Below are 18240 nucleotides of genomic sequence, written 5' to 3' on the forward strand. Positions count from 1 at the left end.
ATGAAGCATTGATACATGGATTTGAAAAGAAAATAAAAGACCTTAAAATTGATATGAAGGCAGCATAGAGAATCAAACACGAGACCTTAAAAGTAGTCCCAGGCCAAAACAAGTGGGTTAGATCAAACTTATTCATTGTGTTCCCTTATTGACTTTGTTTATCCAAATAATTTGGAAAATATATAGATCTCCAAAAAAATCAAGAGCGAGGGATACTTGCTCAAACTTTGGACCCATTTGAGCACTTTAACAATATTATTCTATCGTTGTTTCCAGAAAACGAGAAGGAAAATATTAGCTTTGATTTGGTTTGTCAAGCTGACCAAAATAAAAAGCTACAAAGCAAATGGTATTCAATTGAGTTCTTGAATGATATTAACAATTGCATATTTCAAACCACAAATTAAGATTTAAAGTTGGATGTCCAATAATATTGATGAGGAACATATACCAAGGTATTGTGTTTCAAAATGAGAAACCCCACATCTTCATCCAAAACCTTAAGACAATATGTATATTACTCATCTCATTTATATGTTCATAAATATCAAATCTTGCTGGCAATATAGAATTTTTACTCACACATGACAAATTAGCATTTCTCCCTTAAATGTGAGACTCTCTATGTCTATGATATGATGAAATAGTCAAATAAGGCCAGAGGCACAACATGGTAAAAAAGGTGGCATGGTGGTGGTTTCATAGAGATGTGTTTTTTTTTTCTCATTTATTTTATGAGAAGAGAGAAATTAAATTAGAAAAATTATTCGAACTAGAAAGAAATGACAAGGAAAACGAGTGAGTTGTGGGTAGTTTTATGAGTTTGTTGAAGGAGTTGGATATTACTGAGTAATTATTCTACCGAAAATATTAGACTCATTAAAAATGTCACATTGTCATACCCCAATTTTTGACCTAACATCCTACATTCATACATTGTCTGACCCTGAATAGTCTTTGACTTTTCAAAGGAAATTTCAGCAAAAATGTATCTTAAAATATCTCATGTTTGGTTCCGAGTCGGGCCCTCTTCGCTCTTTATATTTTTATAATTTTAGTTTTCTTTATTTTTTTATTATTTGTTATTTACTCTTTAATTTCCATCTTTTATTTAATTTTATAATTTTAGTTTTTATTTCCAGTTTTTATTTTAGCTTTTAATTAGTCATTTTTCATATTTTATTTTAGTCACTTTTATTTTATTGTCCAAGTAAAAAAAGCCAAAGTGTCAATGAGTCCAAAATTAAGTGTCCAGGGGTCCAAAATATTTTTCCTCCAAGCCATGCCATAATCAGTGCAGAGTCAAAACTTTCTTCCCATTTTTCATCAGGAACGCGTTTCATCATCAATACCTCTTCTCACTTTTTTAATTTATTGGTCATTTTTTTTAAACTTTTAGTTTTTATTTTTATCTTTCATTTTTATTCAGTCTTGATTTTTATATTTTTTTTTTTTTTTGTTTTTTTTTGTTTAATTACTTCTTTAAGTTTTTATTAACTTTTTTTAATGAGTCCAAAAATTGTCAAAAAATATAGTGTCAAGGTCCTATTTTTTTTCTTTCTCAAGTGTGCCACCAATCATGCCATTTTTACATGTTAACTCTCTCATTTGAAAAATCATTCAAATCACATTCCAAAACCATCAATCTCATTCAAATCCCCATCAAAGTGCATTAAACCAATTTTCCATTTTTCATCAACCTTAGAACCTATAAATAGCGCTCTCATCCTTCACAATTTCACACACCAAAAAGTTCTCTTGAGTTGTCAAAGAACTTTTCTCTCTTCTCCCTCATTTAGCTTGTGTTGACGAGCTATTCTTTTCTTCTCCCTCTTTTTTCTGTCCCTTCGGAATAAGTCCCTTCGGAATTTTGTCCCTTCGGTAATTTTTGTCACTTCGGTTGTCCCTTTCTTTTATTTTCTTGCATTTTATTTCTTTTTAGCATTTTATTTTTATTTTTATTTAGCATTTTAATTATTGTCATTTATTTTCCAGCAATTAGAATGTATTTAGGTCCAATGTAAATATAAATGAGAAAAGTGTGTGTGTGTGTGTGTGTGTCTTTTATTTCTTTACCGCTTTATATATATATATCAAAAAAATACAAAAAAAATTAGATTAGGGATTTTGTGGTGACCTAACGTCACTACAAAAATCCACGCGCTTTTATTTTTATTGCTCCGTTAGTTTAATTTTCATTTATTATTCCAAAACAACAAAAACATTCAAATAACAAAAATCACAAAAATATTTTCATAATAAACCTTGATTTTCAATCAAGTGATCGTTCTTTTTACTTTCTTTCTTAATCAAATATCAAATCAATTTTAGTCATACTTTGAGTCATCTTTCTTTCAATATAAAAAATACAAACAAATACTCATTTGCCACTTTGCTTTTATTTTAAAACCTTTTTTCAAAATTAATAAAAAACACCAAAACAAATCAAACGTCATTTTCTTAACCCCGAACTACGAGGTTTTGATCCCTCACGGGTACGTAGGCAGAGGACACTCGTCCTTCCAAATCAATAAAATGTAGATAATTAGGTCTTCTTTTTTTAATCATTTCAAAGTTTCATTTTTTTAAAAAAAAGCAAGCAAGTTTATAGCACAAAACGTTAAATAAAACCAAAAGGTTCTCGTAGAGTACTACGAATATTTAGGGTGCTAATACCTTCCCTAAATATAACCAACCCCCGGACCCCCCAATTTAAATAAATTTTTTCAAAGTCGTGAAATAAAAAGTGAGTCAAACGCTAACCAAATAGCTTTGATCTCCGAAAAATGACGCGACAGAAATGGCGACTTCACTGGGGAATCCCCCTAAGAGGGTTGAGCCTAACTTGGTCTTATTTAATTTTTGTGCTATAACTTGCTTAAAAAAAAAAAAATCCAAAAAATAAAAGATGGAAATTACGTGTATATTTGTTCTCCCTTCTTCTTTCTCCTTTCTTAAAACGTGAGTGGTGAGATCATAAGTCCTACACCCGGGCTTGAGTGAAAAATAAGATAGGACGGGGTACGATCATAGTGCCATACCAGGAGCGGTCCTGCGATATGTGCGCATGTGATATAACTCCACTCAACGTGGGTTTCAAGAGTAGTACTATGTCACCATGAGCAGTCGTGATTGGCATTATTATTTTTGAAATCCTTCAAACGTTGAGGACCTTTAGATCACCCTTAACCCATCTTGGCCTCTTTTAGGACGTAGTGCGGTGGCTAAACCAAGAGCAGTCTTGACTTTGGTCGTCACGCGATACTACACTCAAACTAGACTTCCTTACGAATATTATTGGACTAGGAGCAGTCCTACGCACCGATATGTTCATAAGGGTAGTTGTAATTTGGGAACTCGGTAGAACCTTTGTTACGAGTGCAATTCAAAACCATAGTCCTTACCAAATGGCGTTGTTACCCTTGACCCCAACATGTGGACTTAACCTCACCACCATGTATTCTATGTACTTTGAGCATAAACATGCATACATGCATTCATTCATAAATATTCTTTTCCATTCATAAATATATCGAAGGACTTAAACAAGTTTTTGTTGTAAACATTGTAGATATGACTACTAGGAGTATTAAGAAGTATAGCTTCCAAAGCCAAGATCTGGGGAGCTTGAGGAGTTTAGGAGATGTCATCACTAATCCAGCTGGTTTTCAGGCTCATCATGGGAAGTTGCTCAAGATCCTCAACACAAAGTTCGACGAAGGGATCCTCAAGACTCTGGTCCAATTCTACGATCCTCGTCTCCACTGCTTCACCTTCCCGGACTACCAGCTTGTCCCCACCCTTGAAGAGTATTCCTACTTGGTCGGCTTACCAGTACTTGACAGAATACCTTTCAGTGGTCTCGAGGGGCCCCCTACAGCATCCGATATTGCAAAAGCCCTTCACCTCAAGATATCCGACATAACTGATAACCTCACTACCAAAGGGAAAGAGAAAATCCAGGGGCTAACTTCCAAATTCCTAATCAGTAAAGCCAACATTTTTGCTGCATCAAAGAATACCCTTGCTTTCGAGTCCATCCTGGCCTTGCTCATCTATGGCCTTGTGCTTTTCCCCAACGTTAATGGTTTCGTCGATGCTAATGCCATCCAAATTTTCCTCACCAAAAACCCTGTCCCAACTCTCCTTGCTGATACTTACCACTCCATCCACCATAGAACCGATAAGCAGGGCGGAACCATCCTTTGTTGTGCACCTTTACTCTATAGGTGGTACATCTCACACCTACCCCAATTCTACCTCTCCAAAGACAAAGCTATATACTCAGAGAAAATCATGTCCCTTGCTCCAGCCGATGTAGTTTGGTACAACCCAGCTTACGATACCGGAACCATCATTGACTCATGTGGAGACTTCGGTAATGTGCCTCTCCTCGGTATTCATGGGGGAATCAGCTACAACCCTATCCTAGCTAGACGCCAGTTCGGGTATCCTATGAAAGAAAAGCCTTGCAACATTGCACTAGAGGGCACATTCTATCTCAACCTCACCGATAGCAAGGGTATGAGAGACCAGTTCATGAAAGCTTGGCGTACCATCCGCAGAAAAAACAGCAATCAATTGGGGGATAAGTCAGACCTCACTTATGAAACCTATACCTAATGGGTTATCGATAGAGCTGCTGAGTATATGATGCCTTACCCTATACCGAGGTACTTGTCCTCAACCACTCCAACAATACCTTTACCCCTACCCCTTAGTACCCAAGAAAAGTACCAAGAGAAAATGGCTAACTTAAACCGTGTGTGTACCACTTGGAAAAGGAAGTACGAGGAAGCTATGTTTGAAGTAGGGCAGCTTAAGCATGAGCTCCTCAACAAAGAGCGACAATTGATCGAGAAAAACGCTCAGATCCAAGCTCAAAGTGTGAGGCTTGCACAATTTATCAGCAAGAAGGAGTGCATGGATTTCTTCGCAGGGGTGCACCCAGATTTCGAGGAATAGTCTACTACAAGAGCTCAAGAGTTTCCTAGTTGATTCACCACTTTATGTTATTTCCTAACTTTTTGTGATGTACTTTGGAGTCTATCCCTTGGCTCAGTTTTGTTAAAAGGGAGTTATCTTATAGTACTTTAATTAGTCAATGAATTTTTCATTTATGATGTTTACAAATTTGCTTTTATAAGTCCTTCGGAAAAAAAAGTGTCTATTTTTGCATAAGCATCATGCATCATTTTGCATTTCATAGTCTCGATTCCGAGTCTCACAAGATTTCTTTTCCATAAAAGGTCAATTTGTCTCAAAAGTGGTCCGACTGTCCTCGTCCAAGGCCAACTCGCACCTACAACACTCGTGCAAACAAAAGAGTGAACGTATCAGTCTGAACAAGAAATCAGAACACCCCAGGCCGAATCAGAGAGACTGAACATCCTGGTGGTTTCACTGGTAGCTTTGCGGAATCAGTTCCAGCAAGGGTCCGAACGCCAACGTCAACAGCAGCCTCAACAACAGGCTCCAAGGATGCAGTTTGACCCAATCCCAATGACATATGCGGAGCTGCTTCCCATCTTGCTCATGAAGAATCTTGTCCAAACTAGAAAGCCCCCTCGGGTTCCTAACAGGTTGCCGGTTTGGTATCAACCTGACCTCTCATGTGCCTTTCATTAAGGAGCACCCGGCCATGACATCGAGCATTGTTTCTCTTTGAAGATTAAAGTCCAGAAGCTGATTGAAGCCAATATCTTGCTTCTTGAAGATTAAATTCGGACGTACAAGTTAATCCACTGCAGAATTATATTACCTAGTATTGTGACACATGGAGTGGATAGCCGCAATTAGGTCGCTTTTGATGTTCCTTCTACTACTCATCTGTTCAAATAATGCGTTTGTTTGTTGTTTGCTGCTTTTCAAAAATCTTTTCGTCCCGCCCGAGATGAAAGTGAACTTGTGTAGGGCTTTTTGCTTTAAGTATTTCCATCACTGATAAAAAAGTCGTTTTGATCCCGGCTTTGTTTTTATTTTGTGCTTTTTCTAGAAAAATGGTAATACAAAAAAACCCAAAAAATAATCATCTTCAAATATCTGCATAATCATAACTTATACTTACTTGTCAAAATCAATAATCAAATCATGCATTAATAAACCCGTTGAACACATTAACCTTATACTATCTTCCAACTTTGAGTTCCTTGTATCCGAAGCTCCTGATGAAATCTCTCGCACACTGGGGCATCTTAGCCGTTGAAGTTGCAAACAAAAATCAAGAAGATTGTCCAGAAGATGGCAGTCGCTTACAAAGATTGGCCCGAGATGTTATCGTCTACACTTCATGAGTATCATACTCCAGTACACATTTCAACAGGGGCAACCCCCCTCCTTCCCCAATATACGACATGGAGGTCGTGCTTCTCGTGGAAGTCGAAGTCCCGTCAATAGGAGTTCTGCTAAAGTCCAAGCTTCGTCGAATTTAAACGTATGACGACCTTGTACAAATATATCAAAAGAGGTTTAAAACAAGCTTCTAACAAAAAGGTTCGTCCCCATGAATTTCAAGAAGGGAACTTTGTACTACTTTTCAACCAGATTCCAGGGGCAAGTGGACGCCTAACTTTGAAGGCTCGTGTGCAATGACTTTTACAACTATGGATGGTGACAAACTCACACGTCCTATGAATGCTGGTGCAGTCAAGAAATACTCTGTCAAAAATAAAAGCTCGATAAGTCGCAAACCTAAAAAGGCGGCTTAGGCAAAAATGAGCGTCTCGGTGGACTGAAAACCCGAAAGGGAGGTCCAGGCAAAAATTAGAGACATGAACAAAAATGATTATCCTGATAGATTGAAACCCCAAAAGGGCGATCTATGCAAAAATTAAGGATCATGACAAAGTAACTGCATCCAGTCAGGCACGATCCACTTGGGGCACACCTGCTATCAAAGAACCTCTAATTTAAGCATCTACAAATCCAAGACTCGGAGTAGGGGCAATTCAAGGTCGCATACGGACATGCAAGATCCACTTGGGGCATCCAGCTATCAAAAGACCTCTGATTCGGAGCACTGCAGATCAAAGACTCGAAACAGGGGCATTCAAAGTTGTTAGGGAGAATAATTGTTATTGTGTTCAATGTACCTACCCATATATTTACCATTTTCCAAATTTTTCAAAGATCCATGGGGCCACGCCATTGGCAGGCCACCACTCAATTCATCAAACTTGAGCCTGTGCCCATTTATTTGGAACTCTCATTTATTCTATTTGCAAAATTTCTTCTATTTTTGATGGCAATACTTGAAGCAAAAATTTTCACAATACAAAACCTGTTTTACATCTTTTGAAAAGTGTGAACAACAAACACATCCTCTTTGAACTCGTGAGTAGTTGAAGCGTACATCCGCATCCGCCTCGAGAACGGTTACACTCCGGAAGAGAAACATAGCTAAGCACTATGGAGAGGACCTCTGCTTTGAGCAGGACGCAGTCATAATCCAGAAATTCAAAAAAGAAATACAAAAAAAATTAAAAGCTCGCTAAGTTGAAAACCTGAAAAGGCGACTTAGGCAATAGAGAGCGTCCCGGTGGACTGAAAACCCGAAAGGGCGGTCCAGGCAAAAGTTAGGGATTTTCAAAAAAAAAAAAAAAAACATGACTGCTGAAGCATACCAGTGGAAGAACACTCTGCGTCGATTTACAAATGGCGACTTCTTCCAGACTCTTGGTCAACAATGGGCTTTATCCCCAGGAGCATCAGCTGCTACCTTGTGCCAGGTTTTACACCGCCAACGGCTCGATTTGTTCACAATAATATCATCTCCAAGGAAGTTTGCCGAGTGTTTGTACTGCGATGTCAGTCCGCCTCCCATCCTACTTATCTTGTCTCGTTTCATCGAGTCGCATGTCATATCCAATTTATACAGTCGTACGAGCTACATCCATACATTCATACAATCATACATTCATACATTAATACTTTCACATATTCATACATTCATGCATACACAATATATACACAATATCAATTCATACGTGGTTGCATCAGTCACCCAGTGTTTGGTCGTATCCTTTCATTTCAGTCTTCAATTGTTTCAAGCTGCCAGTCCCAAACAACGGACCGCTTGAGTCTACTTTTTGCCTTGTTTCAAGCTGCCAGTCCTAAACAACGGACCGCTTGAGTCTACTTCTTATTTCAAGCTGCGAGTCCTAAACAACGGACCGCTTGAGTTTATCTTGTTTCAAGCTGCCAGTCCTAAACAACGGACCGCTTGAGTCTACTTTTTGCCTTGTTTCAAGCTGCCAGTCCTAAACAACGGACCGCTTGAGTCTACTTTTTGCTTCAAGCTGCCAGTCCTAAACAACGGACCGCTTGAGTTTACCTTTTTATCTTGTTTCAAGCTGCCAGTCCTAAACAACGGACCGCTTGAGTTTGCCTTTTTTTTCTTGTTTCAAGCTGCTAGTCCAAAACAATGGACCGCTTGTGTCTACATTTTGTCTTGTTTCAGGCTGCCAGTCCTAAACAACGGACCGCTTGAGTTTCCTTTTTGTCTTATTTCAGGCTGCTAGTCCTAAACAACGGACCGCTTGAGTTTCCTTTTTATCCTGTTTCAAGCTGCCAGTCCTAAACAACGGACCGCTTGAGGTTCATTTTGTTCAAGCTGCCAGTGCTAAACAACGGACCGCTTGAGTTTCCTTTTGTCTTGTTTCAGGCTGCTAGTCCTAAACAACGGACCGCTTGAGTTTCCTTTTTGTCTTGTTCCAAGCTGCCAGTCCTAAACAACGGACCGCTTGGGTTTACCTTTTTTTGTCTTGTTTCAAGCTGCTAGTCCAAAACAACGGACCGCTTGTGTCTACATTTTGTCTTGTTTCAGGCTGTCAGTCCTAAACAACGGACTACTTGAGTTTACCTTTTGTCTTGTTTCAAGCTGCTAGTCCTAAACAACGGACCGCTTGAGTTTACCTTTTGTCTTGTTTTAAGCTGCCAGTCCTAAACAACGGACCGCTTGAGTTTACCTTTCGTCATGGTCAGTTCCAACCAATGAACAGTTTGAAATCACATTTTATTTTCTCCAGTGTCATCCCCAGCTTAGCTGTTCAAGTGATGTCGCTAACAATGTTTTGTTTTCATTAAGCTATCATTCCAAACCGATACGGTAGTAGACAATCTCTTCCCCAGTGAAACTGCAATTCTCCAGCGGAGTCGTATCCCTTTCTTTAACAAATTGGGTATCCCGTTGTTTGTTTCTCGTCCCAGTCAAATCACCTTTGTCGTCCTGCATTCATAATTGCATCATGAGCATTTCACAACATCTTAGGTCAAAAATTGGTGTACTTTTGTATTTAAGTCTCTTCGTCCCGTCAACTCAAAGATTTCATCTTCAAATCTCCGAACGAAGAAAACTTAAATAGGGGCATCTGTCATACCCCAATTTTTGACCTAACATCCTACATTCATACATTGTCTGACCCTGAATAGTCTTTGACTTTTCAAAGGAAATTTCAGCAAAAATGTATCTTAAAATATCTCATGTTTGGTTCCGAGTCGGGCCCTCTTCGCTCTTTATATTTTTATAATTTTAGTTTTCTTTATTTTTTTATTATTTGTTATTTACTCTTTAATTTCCATCTTTTATTTAATTTTATAATTTTAGTTTTTATTTCCAGTTTTTATTTTAGCTTTTAATTAGTCATTTTTCATATTTTATTTTAGTCACTTTTATTTTATTGTCCAAGTAAAAAAAGCCAAAGTGTCAATGAGTCCAAAATTAAGTGTCCAGGGGTCCAAAATATTTTTCCTCCAAGCCATGCCATAATCAGTGCAGAGTCAAAACTTTCTTCCCATTTTTCATCAGGAACGCGTTTCATCATCAATACCTCTTCTCACTTTTTTAATTTATTGGTCATTTTTTTTAAACTTTTAGTTTTTATTTTTATCTTTCATTTTTATTCAGTCTTGATTTTTATATCTTTTTTTTTTTTTTGTTTTTTTTTGTTTAATTACTTCTTTAAGTTTTTATTAACTTTTTTTAATGAGTCCAAAAATTGTCAAAAAATATAGTGTCAAGGTCCTATTTTTTTTCTTTCTCAAGTGTGCCACCAATCATGCCATTTTTACATGTTAACTCTCTCATTTGAAAAATCATTCAAATCACATTCCAAAACCATCAATCTCATTCAAATCCCCATCAAAGTGCATTAAACCAATTTTCCATTTTTCATCAACCTTAGAACCTATAAATAGCGCTCTCATCCTTCACAATTTCACACACCAAAAAGTTCTCTTGAGTTGTCAAAGAACTTTTCTCTCTTCTCCCTCATTTAGCTTGTGTTGACGAGCTATTCTTTTCTTCTCCCTCTTTTTTCTGTCCCTTCGGAATAAGTCCCTTCGGAATTTTGTCCCTTCGGTAATTTTTGTCACTTCGGTTGTCCCTTTCTTTTATTTTCTTGCATTTTATTTCTTTTTAGCATTTTATTTTTATTTTTATTTAGCATTTTAATTATTGTCATTTATTTTCCAGCAATTAGAATGTATTTAGGTCCAATGTAAATATAAATGAGAAAAGTGTGTGTGTGTGTGTGTGTGTCTTTTATTTCTTTACCGCTTTATATATATATATCAAAAAAATACAAAAAAAATTAGATTAGGGATTTTGTGGTGACCTAACGTCACTACAAAAATCCACGCGCTTTTATTTTTATTGCTCCGTTAGTTTAATTTTCATTTATTATTCCAAAACAACAAAAACATTCAAATAACAAAAATCACAAAAATATTTTCATAATAAACCTTGATTTTCAATCAAGTGATCGTTCTTTTTACTTTCTTTCTTAATCAAATATCAAATCAATTTTAATCATACTTTGAGTCATCTTTCTTTCAATATAAAAAATACAAACAAATACTCATTTGCCACTTTGCTTTTATTTTAAAACCTTTTTTCAAAATTAATAAAAAACACCAAAACAAATCAAACGTCATTTTCTTAACCCCGAACTACGAGGTTTTGATCCCTCACGGGTACGTAGGCAGAGGACACTCGTCCTTCCAAATCAATAAAATGTAGATAATTAGGTCTTCTTTTTTTAATCATTTCAAAGTTTCATTTTTTTAAAAAAAAGCAAGCAAGTTTATAGCACAAAACGTTAAATAAAACCAAAAGGTTCTCGTAGAGTACTACGAATATTTAGGGTGCTAATACCTTCCCTAAATATAACCAACCCCCGGACCCCCCAATTTAAATAAATTTTTTCAAAGTCGTGAAATAAAAAGTGAGTCAAACGCTAACCAAATAGCTTTGATCTCCGAAAAATGACGCGACACACATCAATTTAAAATGTACAATAAACATGAATTTTTCAACTCAGCATAACACATAAACGTTTTTCCGTCATATCCCACTAAAGACTAAAGGTGAAGGAACTTAAAATAATAGAGGTTAAATAAAAAAAAGTTATCGCCTTGACAAATAAAAATTGCATGAAAGCGAACGACTTCCAAAATATAATATTTAACATAAAAAAATTAAACAAATGACATTCAAAAGCTAACAAAACAAATCATCATAATTTCGGGACTGCAAGTGTAACCTACATTGGGTTGTATCTTTGCATTAGGCTAAAAGAAACTAGACAAATGATATCGACACCACAATTTCTCCCAAATTATTTAGGCACACGTTTGTGAGTCATCTCACTTATATCTTATTCAATATCTACTATTCCTTTCATTGTAGAACTTTAACTCTTATTTTACACGATAACATATCTCCCTCAAGTGTGACATTCTCTGTGTCCGTAATTACGTGACATAGCCAAATAAGGTCAAACTGATGTACAACATGATCAAAAAGGTAGATTAATGGTAATTTACTAAAAGTGTGTTTTTGTTCCTTTATTTCATGAGAAGATATCAAAGAAATTAGAAGATGAAAAATAAATTTGAGATTGAGAGAACTGATACCGGTTAAAAAAAATAAGAATTGTGTATTTTGTCCATGAGGTTATAAAGAACGAAGTAAGTTGCAAGTGATTTTATGAAATTGTTGAAGGAGTTGAAGTTTTTGTGTAATTAATTTACCAAAAAGTTAGATTGCGTTAAAAAAACTAATTTACCAAAAAGTTAGATTCGAGTAAAAAAACGCAACAACATATAAAGAATTTACTAAGCACATATTTTGTTAACTCAGCATAACACTTAAGTGTTTATCTATGGTTAAATTCCACCAAAGATCAAAGGATAAGGAATTTAATATCTTAGAGATTGATTAAAAAATATTGCATGAAAGTGAACAACACCCAAAAACATAAATTTGATATAAAAATTAAATAATTGGCATCCCAAAACTAACGAAACCGTTTATCGTAATGTTGAGAGTTCTAAGGGTGTCTACAGTAGGTTGGACTATCACATTAGGCTAATTGAAACCACACAATTGTGATTGACATCACATCATTATCCAAAACCTTAAGGCATTAGCTGTATTGGTCATCTTACTTATATGTTTCTCAACGTCTACTTTGGCATCCAATAATGTGGAACTTTAAGTCACAATTTACACATGAACATATATCTCTAAAGTGTGAGACTCAATGCGTCTGTAATTTGTTGATAGTCAAATAAGGTTAGGCGAAGGCACAACATGGTTAAAAAAATGGATTAATGGTGTTTTTGCGGAGGGAAGTTTGTGTTCCCATCTTTCATGAAACGAGAGAAATAAATTTAGCAACAATAAAATTAAATTAGAATATGAAAAGAAATTTGAACATGAAAGAAATGATAAGGGAAAAAAATAGTGTGTTTTGTCCATGGAAGTATCGGAAATATAGCGAGTTACTGACAATTTTATGGGTCAGTTAAAAAGTGTTGGAAATTTAAGAGTAAATATTTCACCAAAAAATAGACTCGGTTAAAAAAACGCCACATCTTTATAAAATGTTTAATAATCATGTACTTTTTCAATTCAGCATAACACATTTGTATTTTTCCATTCGCATGTTCGTTCACCGAAAGGCCAAATATGGAGGTATTTGATATAATATTGATTGGATAAAAAAATTGTACAAAAGCAAATGACATCCAAAAACTTATACTTGATATAAAAAGTTAAACAAATGAAATTCAAAAACTAAAAAAAAAAAATTAATGTTTAGAGTTCTGAGGGAGTCTACAATGGGTTGGACCATCACATTTGACTATGAGAAACTCCACAAGTGATATTGACAGCACATCTTCGCGTAAAATCTTAAGACATTAGGTATATTGTTCTTCTCGCTTATACGTTACTCAATGTATATTATTGCACACAAGTTTAAATCACTATAATGTTTAGAGTTCTGAGGGAGTCTACAATGGGTTGGACCATCACATTTGACTATGAGAAACTCCACAAGTGAGATTGACATCACATCTTTGCGTAAAATCTTAAGACATTATGTATATTGTTCTTCTTGCTTATATGTTACTCAATGTATATTATTGCACACAAGTTTAACTCACATATGAAACATAAACATCTCTCCCTTAAGTGTGAGACTATTATGTATGTGATCTGGTGAGATATCACATAAGGTCAGAGACATGACATGGTAAAAAAAAGTGGGTTGACGGCAGTTTCATAGAGGGGTGTTTGTTTCTTTCTTTCATGAGAAGAGATAAAGTAAATTATAAAAGAAAAGAAGATTAAAAATGAATTTGAACTTGATAGAAATGAAAAGAGAAAAAAAAATAAGGAGTGTGCGTTTTATTCGTGAGAGCATAGGAAACATAATGAATTGCTGGTGATTTTATGGATTTGTTGAAGAAGTTGAATATTACTGGGCAATTATGCTACCAAAATATTAGATTTATTGAAAATATGTACATCTATTTAAAATGTATAACGAATATGTATTTTGTCAACTCATCATACATATACATTTTTCCATTGCAAGATCCCATGAAATACCATAAGTGAAGGAATTTGAAATGACAAAGGTTTTTTTTTTGTGCATGAAAGCTAATCACATTCAAAAACTAAAATTTAAGATGAAAAGTTAAACAAATGACACTCAAAAAATAACGAAACAAATCATCACATTAGGCTAGGATCCTACAATGGATTGTATTATCACATTAAGCTAAGATCAATCACAGAAGTGAGATTCACATCCTATCTTCTTTCAAAGTCTTAAGGCATTATGTATATGAGTCATTTCACTTATATGTTTCTCACATCTACTCTTGCATACAATACGGAATTTTAACTCACACTTGAGACATTAACATCTCTCCATTAAGTGTTCGGATCTTTGTGTCTGTAGTCCACCACCAAGAGCAACTCTCGATCCCCCACAACGTCGAACCCGGATGTGATACCACCGTTGGGCATTCTGTGGGAGCCTACGTTGATGTAGATCGACAATTTGGATAAAGAGAAACCACACAAGTGATAATGATACAACCAAAACTCCATCTAAAATTTTAAGTAACACTTGATACATCACAATATTCCCTCCATAAAATATAACGACATTCTAGCCCGTGCTTGGCACGGGTGTCCATGCTAGTTACTTATCCATTTTAATACAATCAAAATTTTAATGCATATTTTGAATTCAAAATATCATTAGTGTATAGTTTAAAATTGTATGATTAGATTTCTTAAGGTAATAAAAATGGGCATATATAATTAAATTTTAAATTCCAAAAGCATAAAATTAATAATAAATATTTAAATTTAATTTTAATTTACATTAAAAGTTATAAAGAAATGAAGTTAATTTTGGGTGAAAGATTATTGATATGTTAGTGGTGAAAATATAGAGATAGATAAGAAAAAGCAATGAACGGAGGGTTAGTTAAGTCGCAGTGAGAGAGAGTAATAAAAGAAGGGGAATTAGTCACTTTAGTCCCTGAATGGGGAACGATTCGTCAATTTAGTCCCTAAATGCAGATAAATTGCAAAATAGTCCCTGAATGTAGACTTTGTTAGTCAATTTAGTCCCTGAATACAGACTCCGTTAGTCAATTTAGTCCCTGAATGTAGACTTCGTTAGTCACTTTAGTCCCTGAAATTGACCATGCAGGGACTGTTTTGCATATTATCTGCATTCAGGGACTAAATTGACGAATCGTTCCCCATTGAGGGACTAAAGTGCCTAATTGCCCAATAAAAGAAAGAAGCATATTCTCTTTCTTCCTTTCGAAAACGTCACTTTCATTCTTTGTCTTCTTTCTTTCTTGGTAATCTTCTTCGTCTTCTTTTTCCTTCATCTATCTCTGCAATCCAATCAACTATTTTTATTTTTATTTTTATTTTTAAAATATATCTATTGATTGTTGTATTATCTGACTCACTCGCTTACCAATCGTGTTGAATTATTATCAATTTCAGAAACGATAAAATCAATAAAAGTGAATATGGATCTGTGTGGCGTTAATGTGAAGAACAATCTTTTGTACCCAACCAATTCATTTTATTCTGGAACAACAAGATCATCATCTTTTTACAACGCCGCCGAGATCATTAACTGTAAACAACAACAACAACACTTTCAACGCCGCCGCATCCCATTTCTTGTTGTCACTGCTAACGCCGGCGGCAAGAAGAACAAGAAGAACAATAATCACGGCGGAGGTGGAGGAGGAGGAGGTATGTATACTCTTCATTTCTTGTTGTCACTCACTGCATTTGCATTATTATTTATACTTGTAAGTAATTCTCTATCCATCAACCTGCAAACCAATTTTACTATGCTTTTAAAACATTCAGTCAATGTCATCATGCTTCTAATTTACTGTTTTACAAGTATAGCCGCCTGTTGTGTTGTTGATTAATCTAACCTTACAGGTAATGGTGACCAGTCTATTCCAGAAGGCAAAAATAATAATGGTGATAAATCAAATAACAACTCTCAGAATGAGAACCGTGGTGGTCATGTTAATCTGGATTGGCGTGAATTCAGAGCTAAACTATATAGAGATGAGCTGGTAATCAATTCATTGCTAAATAAATACAATCTGTCTGTAATTTACATGATGTACCTCTGTCTGTTTAAGTGGTTCGCGTCAACTTCCTGAATTGGAATAACTTCATTCCATTGTAGAAAAGATGGTAGAGTCTTGTCATAACCCATAGGTGGTTTGGACATGTTTGGAAAAACCCATATAAGTCCAATAGTTAAGAGGTAGAGAGAGACTAAAAAAAGTTATAGGAAGTCAATGGTCTATTTGTGAACTTTATACATGATACATAATTATGGCATTGTTTGATTCATTCAGAAGACTCCACCTAGTGGGATAAAGGTTAATTGTCAAGGTTTTAAAACATCTGTTATATCTCTTTATGTGATTTGTTTCAGCAGTAGTATAATCATACTTGATAGATAGTTGGAGATTCATCTCCTTTTGATGAACTTGTCATTAATCTAAGATGCCTCCTTGGTTGAGGCTGACAACATGACTGTATCTGTCCCATTGAGGTGTTTATCGTCTAATGGTTAATATTGGTGACCAAGTTATAGAAAAATGAAGGGTTGATTTGTATCATTTTATTTATGGCTCGTTTGGTTTAAGAAAATGTGTTTTATTTTCACTAATATTTACAAATACTACCTTGTTTGTACTTGTTATTAAGGATTTATACAATAAATGGTGAAAATAGAAAATGAAAACATATTTGAAATTATGGAAAACGGAAACTGACTTTTTTTCATAATTATTAATGAAAAAAAATCCTTTTTCGCCTTTTGCATTCTATGTATCTATACTTGATGTACTTTTAATTATTGATGTAGAAGCTACTATTGGTTATGATTGACCATATCTAAGAAGCAATACAGGAGCAACTTACTCGATGTTAGGTTTCATTAACTGAGTTTTTCTTGACTTAATTAACAGAAAGAAATAGCAGATGCCGATACACACAAAGAAGGCGGGGCATTACACATTTCCAAACCTCTTGAAACAAAATGGGCTCATCCTATTCCTGTACCTGAGACTGGCTGTGTACTTGTGGCTACCGACAAGCTTGATGGTATTCGCACCTTTGAAAGAACTGTTATTCTCCTTCTAAGATCTGGAACTAGACACCCACAAGAAGGGCCTTTTGGAATTGTCATCAATCGTCCTCTTCACAAGAAGATTAAACAGATGAATCCTAAAAATCATGATTTAGTAACCACCTTCTCTGATTGTTCTCTGCATTTTGGTGGACCTCTTGAGGCAAGCATGTTTTTGCTAAAATCAGGAGAGAAGTTGAAGCTTCCAGGATTTGAAGAGGTAGTCCCTGGTCTATATTATGGAGCTCGAAACTGTTTAGATGATGCAGCAGGGCTTGTGAAGAAGGGGATTATCAAGCCTCATGATTTCAGTTTCTTTGTTGGTTATGCTGGATGGCAAATGGATCAGTTGCGAGATGAAATTGAGTCAGAGTATTGGTATGTGGCTGCATGTAGCTCAAGTTTGCTGTATAAGGCTTTGACAGATTCTTCTGAAGGTTTGTGGGAGGAGATTTTGCAACTTATGGGTACGCAGGATTGAGCCGGAAGCCACAGCAATACCAGCAAGACCCATAGGTACTAATAATTCAGATTTAGAGACAAATTGATGCATGTAAAATGTTGGTGTTGCGAAGCAATGTGCAGTGAAAGTTTACTCGAATGTCAGATAATTAGGCAATTTAGTCTTCCGTCTTGCTTTTAGTTTTCTATCAATAGAGGAATCACAATTCTTGTAATTATGATTGACATTAGTTGCATGTAAGTATGAGATTAGTTTTGCGCTAGTCATAGTTATATCCAATGCACAAACACAACAAAAGTTTGCAGCATCCATGAATCAATGTTTTCTCAACCTATGAACAACGTGGAAAAATCCCTAGGGACAAGATATGAAGCAATCAAGAAATTTCAGACGAAGTTAAATTTTAGCTCTTCTCTCTGAAGCTTAAATTATACTTTATTCTCGTATTTCATGAGTGAACTTTTTAGTGGAGGTCAAAGATTATGAACAAGTCTGATCTTGACAATTTTATCTTCTTAACAACTTTCAATCCATAAGTAACTAAATTTAAGTAATCTATTATTGATGATAAGACTTATGAAGCTTCTAGCACCTATTAGTGGTGCCTGTGTTTGTAGTTCTTTTTTCTTTAAGTAAACGAAGATTGTTGGTTGACACCACTTTGAGAGTTGTAGGTTACGGTAATCTTGTGAAGTTTTGCCTAAATATAATTTGGATGAATCCATAAACAGTTTTATGAGACAGACATGTTGGCAACTAGAGAAGTTCATATTAGCCGAAAGCTAA

The 18240-nt window shown here is 35.4% G+C and overlaps 2 protein-coding genes across 2 annotated transcripts; both read left to right on the forward strand.

The window, feature by feature from the left end:
- The first annotated feature begins 3097 nt into the window (after nucleotides 1-3097).
- Nucleotides 3098-8062, forward strand: LOC146934870 (uncharacterized). The gene has a single exon (XM_085750112.1). The coding sequence runs from the start codon at nucleotides 3574-3576 to the stop codon at nucleotides 4621-4623; it is 1050 nt and encodes a 349-aa protein (XP_085606238.1). The 5' UTR covers nucleotides 3098-3573; the 3' UTR covers nucleotides 4624-8062.
- Nucleotides 8063-15213: 7151 nt separating this feature from the next.
- LOC146934871 (electron transporter, putative (DUF179)) lies at nucleotides 15214-17716 on the forward strand. The gene is given in 4 exon segments (XM_085750122.1): nucleotides 15214-15583; nucleotides 15782-15921; nucleotides 16831-17455; nucleotides 17458-17716. Coding segments are annotated over 4 exon segments (1047 nt in total). The 5' UTR covers nucleotides 15214-15351; the 3' UTR covers nucleotides 17508-17716.
- Nucleotides 17717-18240: the final 524 nt, after the last annotated feature.

The sequence above is a fragment of the Medicago sativa genome, chromosome 3, assembly GCF_051527215.1.
Source record: "Medicago sativa cultivar Bolivia chromosome 3, Bolivia_mono, whole genome shotgun sequence".
Classification (NCBI taxonomy): domain Eukaryota; kingdom Viridiplantae; phylum Streptophyta; class Magnoliopsida; order Fabales; family Fabaceae; genus Medicago; species Medicago sativa.